At 44.1% G+C, this 24,062-nt stretch overlaps 1 protein-coding gene across 1 annotated transcript in view; it reads left to right on the plus strand.

Moving 5' to 3' along the window:
* The window catches only part of ADCY6 (adenylate cyclase 6), a 362,703-nt gene that overhangs the window by 163,468 nt on the left and 175,173 nt on the right, over positions 1 to 24,062 (plus strand). The window contains exons 8-11 of the mRNA XM_069230504.1: positions 2,537 to 2,695; positions 3,847 to 3,988; positions 4,093 to 4,221; positions 23,482 to 23,507. Of these exons, the coding sequence (XP_069086605.1) occupies positions 2,537 to 2,695; positions 3,847 to 3,988; positions 4,093 to 4,221; positions 23,482 to 23,507 (456 nt within the window). The remainder of the gene's footprint in view (positions 1 to 2,536; positions 2,696 to 3,846; positions 3,989 to 4,092; positions 4,222 to 23,481; positions 23,508 to 24,062) is intronic.

The raw sequence follows: 24,062 nt of genomic DNA on the forward strand, positions 1-24,062 counted from the left end.
ACAGAAAGTGAAAGGAGCGCTTCTGAACAGAATTGCATGCGAGTGTCCGTTACACTGAGATATGGTTTGAGTAGGAAAAACAGCTTCATAAATCAGTAGCGTGAAGACAAACTTCCAGCACCTCACCTCTATCCTCAGAGACTCACAGGTTGCAAAATTATTGCCTGGCAGTGCGTACTAATCTGTGAGGCGCAGGTTTGACGTGTAAATTACATGACCTCAAATGCTAAGCCCCACAGAGCCATTGATGTAACCTGTGACTGTATCCACACAAGCCCGTCCAGCCACCCATAGGTATAAACTTGAAATGCAAATCACTGCCCCTCCCCCACTAGAAATCCAGAAGCACTGACCTGATGTGTCGGTACCCTTGATATGGTTTGCAACTGCCCTCACCTTGTGGGACAGTTGACAGACTGTCTCTCACCCCGTCAAATGTTTTTGAGTTATATACCATTACATAAATCCTGCATCATACCTACCGGCCTTTCAGAGGCAGTGACTTAACCGATTTCACTTCAGGCCTTCCATGGGCAGAGGTGCTGAGTGGCCCTGGTGGTGGCACCTCAGACTCTTGAACATTTCATATTATCCGCTCTGAACCAGAACGAAAACCCTTCAAGAGCCACCAGAAATGCTGGTTCCTTTCTGAGGATACCAATTGTCAAAGGTGAAACTGCTTCCTTTAGACTTCATGTCCTCCAAATCTATGCTTGCTGTATGACAGACTTGAAGATAAGCATAGTCTTTGGCCAAATCTGCCTCAAAGGTTTATGTCCTGTTTCCTCCCATGTTACAGTGTGCACGATGCATGACTTGTCTACAAAATAACTTTCCCTTAGGTTATTTACATATTGCACATGAAACGCAGACATGCTGCGGACATTGGTAAAGTTTTTTTTTTTTGGATCCAGTGTGAATGAAATAACCGTTGCATTCTCTCACTGGTTCCTAGCGTGGGAGGTGTGCTGAAAAGGGGAAAGTCTGACTTTAAAGTGTAATGTTAAACCTGGCTTTGTTGGCTGGGGCTCATAAACTTAATCAGGGGCTGCCTAAAGAGAGAATTGTAAAAAACAAGAAGTTGTACATGTTTCTTTCAAATCATAATTTTGATGATGTGTCCCGCCACACTCTCACCTGAGATCTTGTATGAGTGTTCTAGCATTCTTGGGATGGAACAGAATGTTGTTGACTATAGTTAATTTGAATTGCAGCCGATTTAAAGATAATTTACATTTTGGACTCTTATTTTTGCCTGCTTTGCATTTTCTCTCCTTTTATTGTCTGTTCACCAAAAGACGCCCTGAAACGGCCTCGAGGCTTGATAAATAGTCCAAAGTTTTGAGATCCTGACATTCTAGTCTTTTCTCGTAGATCTGTGTGCCCTTTCGTTATATATCTGTTTTATGTAGTTCTTAGCTTAGAATAAATATACATTATTTAAATACTTTTTTTGTTGATCTAGAATCTTTTTGATAAGGCGACTTAGTAGAGGCCAATGCTTTCTAAAGGTTTCTTACTTTCTGTGTCCTTCAATTAAAGAAATACAGCTCAGTACTAAATGGCATGATCCCTTTGAAAATGGAATGATGTGGGGAGCCATGGTGCTAGAATCCCCGTCTTCTCCCTCCCCTCAAGCACTTCAAATGTGTTACTGAGTTTTTAGTGTGTGTGAGGGTGAACTGTAGAGGTCAGAGTGTTCCAAATTTTGGAACAGAAGCCAGGGAGAGGACTATCACATCTCTAAAGCAGTCTTCTCCTTTGTATGTTTAGCGTGACGCAGTAATGACCTTGGGAATGGGCTGTCTGCCCTTTGGTAGTGAGGACTGCATCCCAGTGCTCCTGGGGTTTGAGGGCTATGGCCAACGCTTCCCTGTATTTTTTGTGTGTTTATGTTAATATCTTACACATTCACACTGGTCTGAGGTCTCTTCAGAGCTCTGGGCCCAGAATGCAGAGGATGGAGTAGCGAAGGGGGATCTAAGTTTTGAGGTGCAGCAGAATATAGTTAGAGTGTCTTCAGGGGCCTTCTCAACTTCTGGTGAGCTGGCTTGAGTGTCAGGTGGCACAAGGTGAGTTCCACAAGGAATATCCTTGGATACATAAAGGTTGCCTAGCACTACTTTGCCTGAACAATTTTTTGTGGCTGCATCATCCGGTGAATGTCACAGTAGGTCTCTAAAGCTAAGCAGACATAGTCAGTCATAGGAAACATTCTGGTCCACGTGTTGTTGGTGATTGTTGGCTATGTAGGGCTGAGTAAAGATACCTGTATTTTTTTTCCTCTGGGTTGGATGGGTGGTGCCTACCCTGCCTTTCCATCTCTCTGTTCTCTAAACCCATGCTCCCCTCAGGCAGCTGTTGTAAATGAACCCTCCCCTGTTCGGATACTTAGCTCCGTGCATCCCTACTTCTCTCTAGCAATTACTGTGCAGATACTGCTTCCTTATTGGCTGTTAATTCTCCTCTTGTGACAATAATGGCCCTGCAGGTAAACACAATCCATGGTATCTGATGCTGTCTCACTCTTCTGCAGGCTTGTGAGAGAAGTAACCGGGGTCAACGTGAACATGCGTGTGGGAATCCACAGTGGTCGTGTTCACTGTGGGGTTCTTGGGCTACGCAAGTGGCAGTTTGATGTTTGGTCTAATGATGTCACACTGGCCAATCAAATGGAGGCTGGAGGCAAAGCTGGGTAAGTGAATCCCATAACCATCTTTCTTTGTGCAGAAGAAGTAGGACTTGTAGTGTTGTAATGTCCTTGAAAAGAAAGAAGGAAAATTATGATCCGATTGCTGCCTTGAAGGGCAGTAGGATGTGGGATTGTGAGAGGGAGGTAAATGGACTCCGGTGTAATGTCAAGCGCTGATAATCGGTTTTACTTATAGGCTGGTGTTTTACTGAGCCAGGATCCACCATGTGATGCCATTTCTTTAGCTGTTGTGGCGCTCTTGTGATGCTGTAGAGATTACTCGGGGCCTGGTGTTACTATGACAATGCACCATGTGATATCATCTCCTGGCCCCTTATGTTGTTATGGGATGCATCATCTGAAGCTGTCCCTCAGGTACTCATGATATTGTGGTGAAGCACCATATGATGTCGTATCTGAGTCCTCAGTGTTATTTTGGTGACACCATCACATTGATCTGGGATTGGCTCCCTTCATCTGAAAGTCGTTTGAGTTATTGATTCACACCAGTCACCAGGCCACACCAGTATTCTTGTAGTGCTCCAAGCCAAGGGCCTTTCATGACTTTATTGTGGTAGGTTTTGCTGGGTCTCTTATCATATTGGGTTGATGCTCTGTTCCTGGCCACACCTGATGTTGTGGTAAGCCATGATGCGATGGCCCCATTGTCGTATTGTGATGCACCGTACCATAATCTCCTTGTTGTATTGTTGTGCTGCCCGGCTTATCCCCTCTGTGGTAGTCTTGTGTGCCATATCCTTGAGGTATCATGGTGGTATTCTGCAACATACCCTTGTTCCCTGTTGGTATAGTAATACAGTATACCCTGGGCTCTCTATGGTATTGGTGTGCAACATTTCCTGGCCTTCATAATAAAGTTGTGCACCATTACCCTTTGCTATGGGTAGATGCATGTCACAGGGCACTCATGGTATTGTTGGGCACCATGCCTTGACCTTCCTTTGCTATTAATGCGGTGGACTGTGCACGTATCACCTCATAGTATTGTTGTGTACCGTCCCTGAACAATCCTCTAGGTCTTGCAATGCACTATATAGTAGGTCCTGCCTTTCCTCCCTCATTGTATTGTTTCACACCATTCCATAGGTGGATCCTAAAGTTGTGGAATCAATGTTTGCCTCCTTCTTCTACAGGAGGATACACATAACAAGGGCTACACTTCAGTATCTGAATGGAGATTATGAGGTTGAACCTGGGCATGGAGGAGAAAGGAACGCTTATCTGAAGGAGCACAACATTGAGACTTTCCTTATTGTAGGGTGCAGCCAGAAACGGGTGAGTCCCCCATGGTAGTGAGTGGGGTGTTGCGCCTGGGACTTCTGATTCCAGCGCTGGTAATTAGACTGCTGGTCTCTGATCTGTATTGGTTTGGCTCCTAGAAAGAAGAAAAGGCTCTGATAGCCAAACAGCAGCGTGCCCGGGCCAATTCCAATGAAGGTCTGGTGCCACGCTGGGTACCAGAACGCTCCTTCTCTCGCACCAAGGACTCCAAAGCATTCCGGCAGATGGTGAGTCTCTGAGCCTCAGAGGAGAAGAAATTATACTGGTATGGAGGTGGCGTTTTGGATGTGGGAAAAGGAGAGTCTGAAGCAAACGTCTGGTGATGTGTCTCAGAGTTTGTGGAAGGGAGAGTCTAGTCTAGCCTGGAGGTGGTGTTTCTGGGCCTAGGATAACTTTAACCAGCTGGTAGGTGGTGTGGCTGGGAGAATTTGAATTGGCTTGTAGGTGGTGTGTCTGTGCGTCTGGGAGCATCTGAACACGGTGTGGGCTATGGGACTGTAGTGCTGGACCAATTGACAGTTGTTGCCTTCTGTTTGGGTCTAGGAAATGGTGAGTAGGATTGAGATTCTCATGGTAGGGGCTAACACAGGAAAGTTAGGTAAACAGCACATATCTAAACAAATCTATAACACTTACCTCAGTAATAAATTGCTCTAAAGTTCAACATCTTCAGTGTTTCTCAGAGGGATTTATTTCGTATTAACAACATAGACTGGTGATTAATCAAAATAATAATGCGATTTATAATATTTGAAAAATTGTAACCATTTTGGAAATACAAGAACACCTTTTATTCAATTTGCACAAACTTGCAGATGGTGATCCCTGAATCCAGTTAGTGAGCGTTGTAGCCTGGTGGTCTTCAGGAATAGCTGGCAGCACCCACACCATTTGCAATAGTGCCTCACCCTCAAGGTACACACCAGTGGTTCCTGACACTCCTTCATGATACCTGGCATTGGAGCCAGCCATCCTTGTAACAACACTGCAGGTGCAGACTGATGCAGGAAATATATATCCTACAACACTTTCTGATGCCATGTTGGAGAAATTCTGTACTTATTTAAGTTTGCAACCACTAATCTGATGCCTAAACTGATGACCAAGACTGAGCTGAATCTTTCATACAGTTTGACTAGATAAACTGAGACCCAAAACGTGCATACATATTCAAGAAAGGTGGCGACTTTGCCCATGCTTTTTATGAAAATCAAAGCTGCTTTGAAACTTCCAGAAGTATTGGAAAACAAGTCCAGTGCACCCTCACAGACTAACATAGTTGTGTATTAATTCAATTCCATCTGCAGAATCATGATTAGTGTAGATAGGGACAGTGAAGGTAGAGAGATTCATGGGCACATGCCAAAGGGAGAGATGGTAGAGGAGATTACAGAGGGAAATATAAAGTAGCCTTTTCTGGTGAGTCACCCTGCAGTTGAATCATTTAGGTGATTAAGATGACAACAGTTAACAGAGTTACTTTTTTGTATTATGGCAAATACATGACCACAGTTAATGCATTGTCAAATTCAAAAAGCCCTCGATGTGAAATGTATTTTCAGTCTAATTTAGTCCTATGGTGGTGTTATATGTTATTCACATGATGACATGTTATTGGCAAATGTAAAGTCTTCACCTATATACACCTATATAGCATTCAGATACGTATGTATGCATGTATTTAGCACTTATAGAGCGCACTACACCCTAATGTGTCAAAGTGCTAGTGGAAAAAACCCAGGGATGCCACAGAGGCACTACTTAAGGAAGTTAGAGGTTAAAGAGACATGTTTTCAGCTGTTTTTTAAAAACCGTAAAGGACTCTATATCTACGATGTGGGTCGGTCAGATGTCGGTCAGATGTTCCAAAGCTTTACAGCCACCTGGATTTATGAAATCAGGGGACATATGCCAATTTCCGAGAGGAGGACCTAAGCCGTCTGCCTGAGGAGTACCAGTGAAATAGAGTTCAGCTGATCCAAGATTTGTTGGTGTAGGGCCACAAAGGCCTTACATAGAGCCTTAAAGACAATCCTCTTTTTGAATGGGAGACAATGAAGAGACCGTAAACCTTTCCTGACCGAAACCTACCTTGGAATAATCCGAATGAGGCGAGCAGCTGCATTCTGAACAACCTGCAGCTTGGGGACACAAGACACATTGATGTTAAGGTAAAGAGAATTACAGTAATCCAGATATGATGTAATGAGAGCAATGATGACCACATGGCGTAGATCCACAGGGTTGTAAGGAAAGATCTTCTTCAGGATTCTGATGATATGGAAACATGGACTTGTCGTTCGATTGACCTGGGTGGAGTGTTGTTAAATATGATGCCCTGGTTCTTGGCTGATTTGACAGGGTGGGAAGAGACCCACATTCCCCCGGCCACCAGATGTTAGACCAGACTGATTCCTGGGCGCCAAAAACCAACACCAGACAGATCCTTAACTACATTAAATAATAGTTTAGAAGAATTGCTTGCTGCCTTGATTTATTTCTGTGAAGAAAGCTACCTTGACAGATTTAATTGCCTGCTTGTAGTGCAACAGCAAGACTATATGCTTCCCCTTTTCAGTGCTTTTAGCCTCAGCATCAGTAGTGGAATTCCACCTACGTTCCTGTCTGCGACACTTCAACTTCAATTCCTTAATTTCTGCCACTAACCAGGGTGCCGAGGATTTACTTCTGGTTACGGTTTTGGCCTTCAGAGGGGTACGTCATGTGCAAATGTAATTGTAGACACATCAATTCACATAGACACAGTGTTCAAAGCCACACCATTCAGTCGCTGAAGGCTGAGATCCGAATATCCTTGGATCATCAAGAGCAGTCCTAAAGGGACTAAATTCAACAAAGGATGTACAAACTGGATGCAAGGCTTTTTTTTAAGTCAGTCTTAATGTCAAGAGGCGGTGGTTGAAGATTCTCTCCTTTGTAAACAGCAGCTTGAGGCACCAACCTTTCAAAGACCGTTTTAACATTTCCATATCTCTCTATCAAAAATCATTGCCAGCATTTTGATTTGATGGAGTTAAGTGGTCTTACTGCTCACTCCACAAAATTCTTCCATTTTCTTCACTTATTTTGCCAAGCTAACTAAGAGATTTTGTTTTCTTGGAAAGATGGACTGACACACTTGACTTTCCACAGATGGGTTTAAGTGCTGTGTGCTTGAAAACCTGTTGTTTGGCCATCTTCTTCTGCAGAAGTAGGAACTTGATGTTATCCACACTAGAGAACAATAATGAAACAACGGACGGCATTATTTAATCAACCTTTTGATGTAACTGATTAGTCCTGTGATTTGTGCGGTTGACTTAAATTTCCCATTTACATCCTAATTGGCTGATTCAGTTATAACAATTGTTGCTTGCAAAGTGGATTTGGAAGCTCTGTCTTAGTCCTTGCAGAATCACTCCTCCTGGGCAGTTCTACCCCTTGCATGAAAAGACAGTCCGAAAACATTTTGAAGGACACTCCAACCCCATGGCAGGTTATGTCTGCTATTCGCTTTTTTTCCCCATCCCAGCCCGTTGTGGTTAAGATTGTGAGCCTCTCACTCTTCTACTTCTTGTCAGGTTGAACACACAGGAACAATATAAAGGTAGTCAGGCTTAGAAACTGTTAATGTAAGCCTTTTTCCAGGCACGTTTTTGCCTCCGTTGCTCTGGCTTTGTTCTTGTTACTTTTGTTTTTTGTAGTGCTGCTTCGACCCAGCTTCCGGTGCTTCCAGTTGTGTTTGCTTGGTTTGTGAAGTGCTCTGCTTGTATTTACAATCTGCTGTTGAGGAACTCCTTTTTATTTCATCAGTGCTCCCGATGACACCGTAGCTCACTTATACCCTTTAGGCTCTTTCCTTCATTCATTGTGATCTTATTTCTCATAGTTCACTGGATTGTGAACCAACAGTGAGTTTTGAAATCCTGAATATCTAAAGGGGAGACTCGAGGGACCGAGCATTGAATGTGACTCTTGGCAGTGTCGATGACTGCTTTTTAGTTGTGCCCATGAAGAGCTACAGGCTCTCTCAGCTGATGACCCTTTTGCCATTTTAAGATAAAGAATGTTTTTTAAAACCGAAAGAGACCAGTGCACCATTTCAAAATAGCAAATCACACAGGACGTCTGTAAAGGGCCCAGGCAGGTGGGTTTAGCTTTTCATAAAGATAAAAAACTGAATGTTTCCTAGAATTAGTGTGATATAAATGAAGATTTAGTTAGTCAAGTCCAGTCTGGTTGCCTCCTGCTCAGCACTACAAGACTTGCTTTCTTTGAAGATTGTGCTTTTATACCTCCTTAATTAGACTTTGTGAGAAAGATATACCCTCTGATACTTTCCTCTCAGTCCTCTCCTTGTAGAGAAAGGACACGTGCTACCTAGCTCTTCAAAGGGTATGAAACCATAAGTACAGCATCTCCCCCTAAACGCCAGAACATTGTTCTTGCACGAAGGAACAGACCAATAAATCCAGGGCAAACATGTCTTTTTACTGAGCAAGTTCTCCTTGTTTCTTTGCTACTATGGTATGCACTTGTTTTTCATTTTACGCTGACTCAAGTTTGACGATTATAATTGGAAAGCCTTAATGGATTTTTTTTAGCTATGGGTACGAGTGCCTTTACTGTCATTACCCACCTCTGCCTATAACTAGAAATTGTTCCATTCCCGGTTTTGTTATTATGCTGCTAGTTATGTCTGTGAATCTCGGTTTTTATCTTATTGCACATACAGACCATTCCAGGAGGTCCTACACAAGGCCACACATGCCGTATTAGGTCACAACAGTGCCTCACATGCATTTTGATGCAGTTACTTATATGTCTAACTTTCATTTTAAATCACTAGTGGATCTGTGCACGTTTAAATATTCACAGTAAGTAATGCCACTGTAATTCTGCATAGTGATTATTATTATTTTTTTTGCTCAAAGAATCATTAAGACTGGGCCGATGTACCTCTTTTTTTATTTTTATTTTATATTTAATGGGAAGTACATTGCACAAATACAGAACATCAACGGCAATCACAACCACACAATAAATGCTATCAACCGTGCACCATTACAATGTTTAGTGTATGATCACATGCATATAATCAAATAACTCAGAGTAACATTACACAGTAGCAAGCTCTTGACCGACCTCTGGCTACAGTGTGGTTTAAGTGTTCTCAATCGGTCCTAATAGGTGTGTTGTGAAAGGAACCCAGATATCGCTGGGGCGGGAAGCCAATGGCAGTTCCTCTGCATTTGTCTCCCGGGTGTCCTTACAATACGCTGTATCTTTCAACCATTGTGCATGTGTGGGACATGAGCGCTTCCCCCAATATAGCACCATTTTTCGCTTCGCTAGTAAAAGTGCCACCGCCACAAGCCTTTGGCCACAAAGCTGCAGCAGCTTCACCACACACATTCACATCGTACATTCCACAGAGTTGCCATCATAGCACATAAATCAGCTACCACCCCCCCTCCAAAACTCCTGTATACGAGTGCAGCCCCAAGTGAGGTCTATAAAATCTGCATCCTCCTTCCCACAGCGGGCACAGTTTGCATCCTCCCGGAGCCCATCATGATGTAGCCTTGAGGGCATGTAATACATATGGTGGAGGTACTTAATGTGTACTATAGGTAAATTGCAGTTGGAAGTGAGGTGACTGGTTAGCGTACAACAAAAAGACCAGTCCTCTTGCGATAAAGGTGTTGACAATGTGACATTCCATCGCGCCAGCGCCCTATCATCTATTCACTTCTTCATGTCAGAGTGTGTGTCCACGTAGAGCTTGGTGACCACGTGTTGTTGGCTAGAGCTGGTAAGCAGCATTTTTAGCGCACTCAACCGTTGGAGATCTGTTATGTCAAGTGTAAGATGGTGATAGTAAAAGGTAAAGAGCGTTGTGGTGTTCTGTATATGGTGCAGTTCTATAAGTGACAGAAAGAGGCCTACTAAAAAGAGATCTCCCACTGTGGTGATTCCCACCATTTTTAATAGGGCTAAGGCACTCATCTCCTGCGTAACGGAAAGTGCCGGGTGGTTTCCGATTCGTAGCGCAGGAGCATATAGGGGTAGTCTGTTTGTCTTGGCTCCCAATGCATGCCATGCATCCACAGTGGAGGTGATTATATTAATTTCCACACGTGATGTCTTTGCGTGCATGCGTCAGGATGTTGCAGAGGGGCGGATGGGGTGCGTGTCGTCCGCTTCAATGGGCAGGTGTTGAAAACAGTTGTGGGAGTGAAACCAGTAGTAGGCATGGTGCCCTGGCGCACAGAGATAATAAAGGTGGAAACCTGGTACTGCAAAGCCACCTCATCCGTATGGCATAGTTAAGATATGGCAGCCTAACCTAGACTGTTTCCCGGCCCAAGTCATTCTGATCAGTTGCGTATGGAGCAATTTAAAAAACTACTGGGAAGTGATAAAGGGATATTGAATAAATAAAATAATTTAGGCAGCACAATCATTTTCAGAACTGCTACCCTGTCTGCAAGAGACAGTGGCATTTTGACCTACCTGTCTATTTGTGCTTCCAGTTTCAAGATTGCAGCACCATAGTTTTTGCAGATCACCACCTCTAATTCTTTATGCATCCAAAAGCCCTAGATATTTTATCGCCTCACGGCACCACTCAAGCAAATACTCCAGGGCGAATGGGCTCGTACAGGGTGTCAGTGGCAGAAGCAGTGACTTGTCCCAGTTTATGCCCGAGTGGCACTCAAAACACACACATTCTCGAAGCAAAGGCTCCAGATGCGTAGTCAGGCGTCTAACATACACCACCATATCATCAGCATATAGTGAGGTGCCGAAAGGGTGCTGCCTAAAGCAGAGCACTGCAGCAGTGTATAGCTGTCTAATACACACTAAGGGCTCAAGCACCAGGGTAAAAAGAAGCGAGGACAGGGGGCATCTCTGCCTTGTTCCACGATGAATGCAAACTGGGGCTGAGGTATCTATTCACCTAAATTCTCACCATCGGGTTTGTGTACAGGAGTCAAGTCCAATGCAGAAAGGTGTCCAGCAACCCCCATTTGCTCCAGAATGGTAAACATATATTTCAATTCAATAGAGTCGAAGGCTTTAGCTGCATCTAACAAAACTGCCACCGCCTCCAGCTCCAGGTTTGGCCGGTGTAACAGAGCAAAAATTATGCAAAGGTTACGTGCGCTGGAAAGATTTTGAATAAAGCCTGACTGGTATGGGAGGGTAAGGGTTGACGTAAGAAGTTGTAGCCTGCTTGCCAGGATCTTCACCAGTATCTTGACATCATTGTTTGAGTATTAATGGGAGATATGACTCCTATTGATCTGGCGACTTGTCCTTTTTCAGCAAGACTATGAGGGCCTCCCTGAGAGTAGCTGGGAGAGTTTGATTTTCATACGCCTCAGCGTACACAGCGTGGAGGTATGGAGCCACTTGCTCCAGGTATGCTTTATAGAAATCACCAGTGAGCCTACTATGACCAGGCGCCTTGTTATTTGGTAGAGTTTGCATCTCATCTCGTACATCATCTAGCTCTAGTGGTCTCGAAAGGTATTCCCTCTGACCGTCAGATAACCATGCAAGAGCCACAACCTCCAGATATTCTCTTATGTCATGCGAAACAGCCATCCCAGAAGAGGCCTACAGTGCCTCATAATAGTCCGAGAAGGCCCATAGCATTCCCAAAGCATCCTAGTAGTCCATGTCTGATATGTCTTTTATTTTGATCACATGATGGGCACTTCTAGCTGGCTGCACCTTAGCAGCGAGAGTCCTACCAGGCTGGCCTCCATCGCCATATGCTCGTGCTGCATAGTGGCGGGACAGATAATGTAATTCTCTTTCTTCTAGATACAGATATTCAGTAATATGGGATTGTATTCTGGCTAGTATGCTCAAGATGCATGATCGCTCATAGTCTTGTTCAAGTTGCTGGAGGATTCGTTCCTCCTTGCTCATTAGCTCACGTACGTCTCCAAGGACTCTGACTTTTTTTTTTTTACTAATACAAACAACTCATATGGTAGCCTTAAAGGTCTCCAAAGGAGATCTGAGCTCTCCACCAAGTCTCTGTTAAGTTCAAGCAAGTCCCATATGGCACAGACAACTGTTTCCTTATAGATCGGGTCCAGTAAAGCCCCATCGGAAGGATTTAAAGGGAATTGTAAGAATGTTAAGGTCTAGTCGGACTGGTTTGTGATCGAAGAGCATCCTGTCCACATGTTGGATATTTGTGAGGCCGATGTACCTTTGTCAGATTTAAACAATGCTGTTTAGTTCATCTCCTATAGAGTTTGTGCAGGCAGACATTCTCCGAACTTGCTTCTGTGTCAGGAGACATGATTTCCTGTGGCAAACCCACCCTAATGGACCGATCAGGAGGAATCTTTATGCCTTTCCTCCCAAACAATTATCCATGAACCTGCATCCTGGAAACCCAAAGCTCTGGCTTGGTATCACCAATACGGAACTTAAGGCTCAGTACAAATATAATGTTATTCCTCCCACGGTTCCATTTTTCGTATGACGAATAAATGCAAAGGGTGTCCCCCTTTCCAGTTGCTGTATTTCAGAGTTTGAATCCCAAAAGATGAATGCACCAACTTTTGACCAGCTTTGGAATGATTTGACCAGAAGACACTGCAAAACCGATTGTGGAATATTTTGTCACTGACCTTTGAAAGAAAATAACTCTTGTATTTTTGTGCTGTTGAAAATGTAAATCATTTTATAGCTCAATTCAGCAGCACAGAAATGTTACAAGATTGCTGTAAATACCCTTTTTACATTGCAGTCTTTATCTATAAGTTAGATACTTTTCTGTCCAAGAAATGAAATGGAAACATAACTTTGAGGGACATTTGGACTTGGGACTCATAATCCCACTCCTTGCTGGGATCTTTAGTATAGTGTCAGCATCTGCCATGCACTAGCTCTTCTGGTCCATGCTTTTTTCTTAGTTTGTGTCACATCTTCTATGTGAGACCCGTATGTTTGAAGACATGCATGTGTGTAAGCATGTATAGAAAGCAAGTTTACAACATTAAAATAATCTTGAGCTCTCAATTTTATTGGATTGGAGTTATTGGCTGATGTAAGGGTGGAGGCGTTTGTGATGGACAGACAGCATTCTGCCAAGCTGAGGTCTGCTTTGCTTTGATGAGCACCTATGCCCTAAATTGTGGGCATAGTGGGTGCTGTGAAGAAGCAGACAGAGCTTATGTGCAGCCTATTGTTCCTCTGTATACCTGGTTCTATGCCATGAGGCAAGTGCGGGGACACTGTCATTGGCTTGTAAGTCTGCGATGATTCACTATGTGATTGGCCAGAATGACTGAAGTGAATGTGAGGTGGAATTTAGAGAATGTTGGGTAAAGGAAGATTCTAGTCAGTCTGTAGTCGGTCAGAGGTAACTGAAGGGGCAGCATAGAGAGCTTATGCATTTAGTGGGTCTGATAAAGTTGAAGGAGTATTGCTGATCAAAAGGTCAGGGCCATTTTAAGTGAGACACCTTGTCTGGGCTATGAGGACCATCCCCAGACATGTTGGGTGTATAACACTATTACCTAGTTCCATGGGGGATGTGAACTGACATGCTGAACCAGAATGGATTCGAGAAGAGAAAATGTGGGTAGCTAACCTGGCGTAGCTGTGTGTGTGTGTGTGTGTGTGTGTGTGTGTGTGTATATATATATATAATGTGTTCGATGGCATGTGTAGCTGCAGATACACATGCTATGCTTATCGAGTCCAAAATATAGTGTTGGGCTCGGAGTGTTACAAGTTGTTTTTCTTTGAAGAAGTCTTTTCGAGTCACGGGATCGAGTGACTCCTCCTCTCGGTTCCATTGCGCATGATCATCGACTCCATTGTTAGATTGTTTTCTTTCCGCCATCTGGTTCGGACGTGTTGATGTACACTGGGTAAGTGTCATTTTATATATATGTTCGATGGCATGTGTAGCTGCAGATACACATGCTGTGCACTGTTCCTGCCATCTAGTGTTGGGCTCGGAGTGTTACAAGTTGTTTTTCTTTGAAGAAGTCTTTTCGAGTCACGGGACCGAGTGAATCCTCCCTTTCGGCTCCATTGCGCATGGGCATCGACTCCATCTTAGATTGTTTTCTTTCCGCCATCGGGTTTGGACGTTTTCCTCTTCGCTCCGTGATTCGAATCGGGAAAGTTTAAGAAATCATCGAAAATCCGTTGGTATTGTTGCCTTCGGGACTGGTTTTCTATAGATACATCGGTACCGACGAGACAACCGCTTCGATGGCCCTTCGGAGCTTCTGCATCCAACAGAGGCCTGGTCGGCCCGACCACACCCGCCGTCGAAGACTCATGGACCAGACCCCCTTCCGTTTCTGTCCGACGTGCCACGCCAAGTATCCTCGGGTCTGTAATCTGTGTTTGTCACCGGAGCACAGAGAGGATACCTGTGAGGCCTGCAAGGCTTTTCGACCTTGAGAGATCGACGACCAAGGCGCTTGCAGATCGCGTCGAAGTCGACACAACACCTCGACGTTGAGGAGGAAGAGATGGCCATCTCGATCCAGGGTTCGGAATCGGACGACTCCGACGGAGAGCGACCACCGATGGCAGGACAAAAAGTGAGTATGCCTGCCCCGACCCAGCCCCAAAGTCAGTCGAAAAAACAGAAGGCCTCGGGGACGCCACTGCCGGAGGGCCATGGCTCGACCCACAAGAAAAGCGGTGACCAAATAACATCTTCGGCACCGAAAAAGGCCAAGATCGTGCCGAAGTCTTCCGACTCGGGTCGCGAAACCGCCATCGAAAAAGTCGACATCGATTGGTCGAATCGAGTAAGCCTCGAAAGAGCCTCTCGGAGCCAAGACCAACTGTAACCATGGGTGTTTCGGTACCGAAAAAAACGGCTTTAGAGCCGAAAAAGACTTCTTATATAGAAGACCATGGGCTCTCCCAACAATTTAAAGAGAGGCACAGATTTGAGAAGGAGCTGGATGTGGAGGAGCTTGACCAAACTCAACCAAGTTTACAAATCCAGAAAGACACTGGAAAAATTCAAACCATCCCTCCGCTCAAGTTTAAAAGAAAATTGGCTTTTCACGCAGAGACTGAAACTGAGCATCCAAGAGCAAAGGTGGTTAGAGTAAGGTCCCCAATTCCACATTTCACACCAGAGATGTCGCCACCACACTCGCCACAAGGGACAAGGTCACCAGTCGGCACACCAACTGCACAGTCAGCCACACATACTGTGCAGACGTAGGACGATGCAGATCCCTGGGACCTCTACGACCCACCAGTTTCAGACAACAGTCCTGAGTGTTATCCTTCAAAGCCATCTCCTCCAGAGGATAGCACATCCTACACGCAAGTACTAGCCAGGGCTGCGACATTTCATAATGTTACTATGCACTCAAACAGTGGAGGATGACTTTCTTTTCAATACACTGGCGTCTACGCATGTGTCATATCAAAGCCTGCCAATGTTACCAGGCATGCTTAAGCATGCACAACAGGTCTTCCAAGAACCGGTCAAGGGAAGGGCCATTACACCGTGGGTGGAGAAAAAATATAAACCTCCCCCATCGGACCCTGTGTTCATTACACAGCAACTCCCTTCGGACTCTGTTGTAGTGGGAGCCGCAAGAAAGTGGGCAAATTCACAATCGTCAGGGGATGCGCCACCCCCTGATAAAGAAACCTGTATATTCATCGCGGCAGGGAAAAGAGTGGCGTCTCAAGCGGCCAACCAGTGGCGTATCGCCAATTCATAGGCCCTCCTCGCCCGTTACGACCGAGCCCATTGGGACGAAATGCATGATATTATTCAGCATTTACCAAAAGAACATCAAAAACGGACTTGACAGGTGGTGGAGGAGGGACAGGCCATCACCAACAACCAAATCTGTTCTGCACTGGACTCTGCTGACACAGAGCAAGAACTGTAAACACAACAGTTACCATCAGGAGGCATGCATGGCTACGCAGTTCTGGCTTCAAACCAGAAATACAGCAAGCGGTGTTAAACATGCTGTTCAACCAGCAGCAACTATTTGGGCTGGAGGTGGACACTGCAATAGAAAAAACGAAAAAGGATACAGACACGGCCAAAGCCATGGGCGCGCTGTACTCTTCCCAGTATAGGGGAACATTTAGGAAGCCACAGTTTAGGGGAGGGTTTAGATAGCAACCCTCAGAGCCATCCAACTCCCAAACAAAACCCACCTACCAGTCACAATACCAGAGAGGGGGGTTTCGTGGGTCATTCAGGGTACAATACCCAAGAGCAAGGGGAAAATTTCAGCCTGCCAAGCAGACCCCCAGTAACAAGCAGTGACTTCAATGTCACACTTCCCCAACACACATCACCGCGGGGGGACGATTAACAAAATACCACAAACATTGGTCAGACATAACCACGGACACATGGTTTCTATCAATTATCCAACATGGTTACTGCATAGAGTTCACACATTTCCCTCCAGATGTTCCCCCAAGGACACACAAACGGTCAGCACAACATCTAGACCTACTACAAATAGAGGTGCAAGCACTATTAACAAAACAAGCCATAGAACTAGTACCACACCATCAAAAAGGAACAGGGATTTACTCCCTATATTTCCTTATTCCCAAAAAAGACAAAATACTAAGACCAATTTTAGATCTCAGGACGTTAAACCTCTTCATCAAATCAGATCATTTCCATATGGTCACACTACAAGACGTCGTTCCCTTGCTAAAACAGGAAGAATACATGGCAACACTGGATTTAAAGGATGTGTATTTCCACATACCCATCCATCCATTGCACAGGAAATACCTCAGATTCGTCATACAGGGCAAACATTACCAATTCAAAGTATTGCCCTTCGGGATAACAACAGCGCCCAGAGTATTTACAAAATGCCTTTCTGTGGTAGCAGCTCATATAAGAGACATCACATGCACGTATTCCCATATCTCGACGATTGGCTAATAAAAGCCAACACAACACTGGTGTCCAAGTCACACGCAATATGTAATAGATACTCTACACAAACTAGGGTTTTCCATAAATTACCAAAAATCTCACTTGCAACGATCCCAAATACAACAATACTTGGGAGCCACACTCAACACGCAAAGAGCAATTGCCACTCCAAGCCCACAAAGAGTTCAATCGTTTCAAAATATAGTGTCAAGCATACAACCAAACCAACAGTATACAGTCCGGTTTGTAATGAAACTACTAGGCATGATGTCCTCATGCATCGCTATTGTCCCAAACGCACGGCTACACATGCGGCCGTTACAACAGTGCCTAGCAAAACAATGGACGCAGGCACAGGGTCAACTTCAAGATCTAGTGTTGATAGACCGCCAAACACACTCTTCGCTTCAATGGTGGAACCCTGTAAATTTAAACAAAGGGCGGCCATTTCAAGACCCAGTGCCTCACGCCATTATTACAACAGACGCTTCCATGATTGGGTGGGGAGCACACCTCAACAATCACAATATACAAGGTCAATGGGACAATCAACAAAAACAACTTCACATAAATCACTTAGAACTACTAGCGGTCTCCCTAGCACTAAAAACTTTTCAACCCCTTCTAGTCCACAAACACATTCTTGTCAAAACAGACAATATGACAACAATGTACTATCTAAACAAACAGGGGGGACACACTTGTCACAACTATGCCTCTTAGCACAAAACTTGGCATTGGGCAATTCACAACAACATTCGCCTGATAGCGCAATATATACCAGGCATTCACAATCAGTTAGCCAACAATCTCAGTCGAGATCACCAGCAAACTCACGAGTGGGAAATACGTCCCTAGGTTCTACAAGATTACTTCTACCGCTGGGGTACACCAGACATAGATCTGTTTGCAACAAAACAAAACGCAAAATGCCAAAACTTCGCATCCAGGTACCCACACCATCAGTCCATGGGCAATGCTCTATGGATCAGTTGGTCAGGGATATTTGCTTACGGTTTTCCCCCTCTCCCACTCATTCCTTTCCTAGTCAACAAACTGAGTCAAAACAAACTCAAAATAATACTCATAGCACCAACGTGGGCTCGCCAACCGTGATACACCACACTGTTGGACTTCTCAGTAGTACCTCACATCAAACTCGCAAACAGACCAGATCTGTTAACACAACACAAACAACAGATCAGACACCCTAATCCAGCATCGCTCAACCTAGCAATCTGGCTCCTGAAGTCTTAGAATTTGGCTATCTAAACCTTTCAAATGAGTGTATGGAAGTCATTAAACAGGCAAGAAAACCGACAACAAGACATTGTTATGCTAATAAATGGAAAAGGTTTGTTTTCTACTGCCAAGCAAACCAAATCACGCCGTTAGATGCATCCATACAAAACATTGAGAGTTACTACACCTACAAAAAGCAAATCTCGCTTTTTCTTCCATCAAAATTCATCTCACTGCAATATCCGCTTACCTGCAGATTACACATACAAAGTCACTTTTTAGAATCCCAGTTAATAAAGCCTTTATGGAAGGACTAAAAAGGTTCATACCTCCAAGAACCCCACCAGTACCCTCGTGGAATCTTAATAGTGTACTCACACGACTCATGGGCCCACCTTTTGAACCCATGCATTCTTGCCAAATCCAGTTCTTAACTTGGAAGGTAGCTTTTCTAATAGCCATCATTTCACTACGAAGAGTTGGCGAAATGCAGGCGTTTACTATTAAAGAACCCTTTATACAAATACACAAACATAAAGTGGTTCTCCGTACAAATCCAAATTTTTTACCAAGAGTCATTTCACCGTTTCATCTAAACCAAACAGTAGAGCTCCCAGTCTTCTTCCCACAACCAGACTTGGTAGCAGAAAGAGCACTGCATACATTAGACACAAAAAGAGCGCTAATGTATTACATAGACAGAACAAAATCATTTCGTAAAACTAAGCAATTGTTAGTTGCTTTCCAAAAAAAAAACATGCTGGTAACCCTATATCCAAACAGGGCATAGCCAGATGGATAGTCAAATGCATTCAGACCTGTTACCTCAAAGCTAAAAGAGACTTACCCATTACACCAAAGGCACACTCCACTAGAAAGAAAGGAGCAACAATGGCCTTTCTAGGTGATATACCAATGACAGAGATTTGTAAGGCAGCCACTTGGTCTACACCTCATACCTTTACCAAACATTACTGTGTAGATGTGTTAGCAACACAACAAGCCACAGTAGGACAGGCTGTACTAAGAACATTATTTCAAACAACTTCAACTCCTAAAGGCTGACCACCGCTTTCAGGAGGATTACTGCTTTGTAGTCTATGCACAGCATGTGTATCTGCAGCTACACATGCCATCAAACGGAAAATGTCACTTAACCAGTGTACATTTGTTCGTGGCATGTTGCGCTGCAGATTCACAGGTACCCTCCCACCTCCCCGGGAGCCTGTAGCCGTTAAAGTTGCATTTAAATTGTATATATGTAAATAAATAATCCTTTACCACAAACTATGTACATACATATCTAATTCCATTGCATGGACATCTTTAGTATCCTCATTCTACCACTCCTACCTCACCCTCTGCGGGGAAAACAATCTAAGATGGAGTCGATGCCCATGCGCAGTGGATCCGAAAGGGAGGAGTCACTCGGTCCCGTGACTCGAAAAGACTTCTTCGAAGAAAAACAACTTGTAACACTCCGAGCCCAACACTAGATGGCAGGAACAGTGCACAGCATGTGAATCGGCAGCGCAACATGCCATGAACAGATGTACACTGGGTAAGCGAATGTCTACGCTTTTCGGCTATCGCCTTCTACTGGACATTGGCAGCCATCTTGAACACACCTATAAATACATAACTAACCCCTCATTTGTTTTAGTGACACACTATGCACAGCTATACGGCGGCCATCTTTAAATATAAAAAAATATATATATATAAATATATAGCGAACACACCATCGGACTAATTACGATGGTACTATTGATTGACAAAATTCTACCAGTGAATTCATTATTCACATAATAAAGTGCAAAGTGGCCAAATAATTTATATAAATAAATAAATACGAGTTCAAATATTTCGATTATTTAACTCAAGCCACAGCACACCACTTTATGCTTGATTGTAAAGATTTAAACAACATTCCTTGTATTGACCCAGAGGGTGTGGGCCTGCACCCCATTGACCAGGAGCACCCCTTGCTTTCTACCCTCAGGAGCAAGGATAAATAAGGCAGAGCTGTCCCATGGGGACATAATTTAGATGCTGAACTATATGTCCATTTGTGAAACTTTGACAATGCAGTTGATTCCTGACATGCATTGAACCATAGATCTTTTAGAGTTCTGTTATTTATATATTTCTTACAATCATGATTCTTAATTAGAACTGGTCTCTATGTATCTCCACAGATCTAATGTTATATTGATGATTACATAAAAATATGTGAATTTTTATATTTAAGGATGCTGGAAATGCAACTGTCAGATATATATATATATATGCACTTTTTTTGTCTTTCACATACTGTTTTATGATAGTATACGTTTAGGTAGGTCAGCACTTTTGCGCTAGGCACTTTATAGAAATTGGCTGTTTTTGCACAATTTTTTGATAATATAGACTAACAATCACCGGACTATATATAGTCATGGACACACTGTTATCGTCAATCATATTGATAGTTTGTAATATCTTACTGATACCAATTATAGTCGTCACTTTTGCTGCTTACACTAATGATCACTGTTTGGCTATGTTAATCCCAGAAAGCAACATTCTTTAACAATTAAACATGGAGGAAATCTCTCCTTGAAAGTTACATCTGGCTGAGCCCACCCCCTGGTGTGGTTGTTTCCCACCCACACCGCCTCCAGCCCCTCTCCTAATCTAATCAGTGTGGCTACTAGCTGTCTTGGGGTGCAGGAAATGTGGGAGGCACAGTTTCTGTCCCAAGTGGCTTTCCCTCCTTGAGAGACCAGTTTGGCAGCTTTTCCCCCATCCTGCTCTGCCATCTGCTGTAGCAGTTCTCTGCCCCCCAGATGCTTCCTTTGTGTCAGCTCGGGCTACTCCACACCTCATTAAGGCAGCCTGACTCAGGCTGCCAGAGGCTGACCAATCAGGAAAGGGCACCACAGGGCTGAATTTGGTAACTTTCAGAAAAGACAAACTCTTTTCCTGTGCTAGTTATATTAAATTCAACGTTGGCAAGTTGTTGGGTTTATTATAACATTTAATTTGGTAACAAACCTGTTATATTTAGCTCGTCTCTAATGAAAATAAGACTTTATTATGTTAAAATCAAGTCTCCAATGCAAGCCTATGGGGCCCATTAACTACAATGAGGAAAACTAATGTGGCTCTTTTTCCCTCACCAGGGCTTATAAAACATCTTTTATAAAGTCCCTGCTTGAATTTACACTGCACGAAACCATGGGGCAGGAGACTGTAGGGATGACATATGTAAAAATAAGATACTTTAGGACTTTGGAAGTACCTTTGATTCCAAAGTCGAATTTAGGGTTAACTTTAACTTAAAAGTAGCCAGCAAGGGAGGCCTGCCTTTAAAATTACACTGAGCACCACAGCAGTGCACCATCTATACTGTGGCCGCTAAACCTATATTCCCTACCATATGCTAGGGACTTACAGGTAGCTTGTCAGTGCCAATTATAAGTAGGTCTAATTTGCAAATACCATTTTACACAGAGCCCTGGGACTGGTTAGCAGTGCCCAGTCCACAGTCCGTAACCACCAGTATCAATCCAAAAGTTTGGGGGGGTGGTCAGAGCAAAAAGGATGACTTTTCCACAAGGGGGTTGAATGAAAAATAAAATAACTAAATGATGACTTCAGTAGTCTTCATCTTTCTTGCCCTTTGGTGCTCTGCAACGCAAACCCTACCATTCACTATAACATTTTGCTGTGCCACTGCTGTTAATGTTAGGGGTTAAAAGCCGATCAATCTTTTTAAGAGGGCTCAGAACTGTCTACCAGTATCCGCATGGCCTAAAACATAAAGAAGGTCTGGAACTAAACACCGGCATAAGACTGCAAATTCAGTTTTTTTGTTTTTTTCCCCCCTGATCCTGGAAAGTACATCCCTATATGTAAAGGTAGTGTGCAGGCCAACAAACTCTACCTGTGCTTTGATTCTTGGGGCTGTTTTAGGATGTTGTCATTTATGTGCCTAATTATGGAAAGCAATCCTTTTCTGCTGCTCTGTAAGAGGTGGAGTTACTGCACTTGTCTGTATTATGTTTAATTGAGCCGCAAGTCTTGGATAATATTTCTCCTAGGGATTGCAGAGTGGTGTCATTTGCACAGTGTAATTTGCCCCTGGGTGCTCTGGTCTCAGGGCTGCTCTGTGTGTACGAGTGCTAAGGGCCTGCTCAGCTTTACTCTAGGGAGCCTATGCGTGTGTGTAATTAAAAACCTGCTCCACCTCCTCAGGGGCTGCTAAGTGATGGCAGCCTTTTCACGCCCAGGCTGCAAGGGAGTGATGCTTTTCTTGATGTTTGTGGTGAGATTTCTCTGGGCTTCTGAACACTGGCAGCTAATCTGTGCCAAAGCTGGCGAGAGTACAATGCACCAGGTGTCTGTACAGCGGTCTGCCTTTTCCAGCAGATTCCGTGTGCTTGGGGTGGCTGCTTATGAGGTCTCCATCAAACTTGGCTCTTTCAAGAGCTGTGAAACACTGGCAGTCACTACATACAAATTCATGGGGGAGCGTACCTCCACTGACTTCTGTGATGAGGCTTCACTCTTCCAGAGTACTAACACACCACGGCTAAGGGTGATACTTTCCTCCTTAATGAGTTTCTTGTAGTTTCTTTAAACCTTTCTTGCATGAAAATACCTGTGAAGCTGGTAAAATACTGTTCAGGTGGCAACTCTTGCCAGGAATGGAGAGGAACAGCTCTCTCCTTGAGGTCGTCTAATCAGTGGGTATTCACGGCATGTTTAGGGCAGCTTGGCTTCACAGGTTTCTATGGTGAGCTTCTCTGGGGCTTTGTAGGACTCCCTGCTTTCCTTGTGAAAGCAGCCTGCACAGAAGTCTTTGGCAAGGCCCTGTACTTTAATGTGCTTGAATGGTAGGTTCTTAGTGCTTGTATGTGAGTGAATACAGAGTCTGTGGTCCTCACCACGCTGCTGCTGATGACAGCAGAGGACGGGTAGGAAACCCTACTGTAGAGTGGTGAGGACAGATATGATGACAGTTGTAGCCCCTGCCTACTTTAGAGACTAAATGAGACTGTGGGTGATACTAGGGTCTGAAGTGGTGTTGGTGAAAGAGCTGAATAGAGAGCTGACAGGAAGAGGAGGTGCATGGTACTGACTGTGGGGGAGAGGAGGGGCCGATAGTACTTAATTGGGGGAGGGATGGATACTGGATGTGGTAGAGGCAAGAGTTTTGGGTTACAGAGAATGGGAAGACTATCACTTTGTTGGGGGGGTGGGGTTCAACTCACATGGCCTTCCTCCTTAACGTCACCTCTCCTCCTTTCTGCAGGGTATCGATGAGTCCAGCAAAGACAAGTAAGTGCTGATGTGAAACCAATGCCTGCCACCTGAAAATTCCTAATGACCTGACTCCATACAGGGAAAAGGGGAGGGGCTAAGGTTGGAAGTGTGGAGAGGTAAAGGAAGTTTTCTAGGGAACTATAGGTATGTTTCCTAGGGAACTGTGGTTGTACCAGCTTTTGCCTAGGGTTGGGAGGAATGTGGTAAGAACCAGCTTTCTGGGGAGTATCGATGCAACTATTCGGAAATTTTTCAGGGGTCATGGTGAGGAATAATGTCGTTGGGGATTGGGTAGCTGAGTGTGGGGGAGGATTTGTTAGTGAACCATGGAGCATATTGCAACATAGACGATGAAAATGGGCTACAGGGATTGTCAAACATAATGCAGCTCTGGGGATACTACAGCACATATTTGGAAATGGACGGGCAAAAACCCAGCATATTGTGGAGGAACATCACCAAAAAACTTGTCGATTTAACCAGTTTGAGACCCATGGGAAGCACTGGGCACATGCTGGGAAAGAAAATTGAGTGTGTGGGAGGGGAAACTTCATAGAAGCAATAAGCTGA

Source organism: Pleurodeles waltl, chromosome 4_2 (genome assembly GCF_031143425.1).
Source record: "Pleurodeles waltl isolate 20211129_DDA chromosome 4_2, aPleWal1.hap1.20221129, whole genome shotgun sequence".
In the NCBI taxonomy this organism is placed as follows: Eukaryota; Metazoa; Chordata; class Amphibia; order Caudata; family Salamandridae; genus Pleurodeles; species Pleurodeles waltl.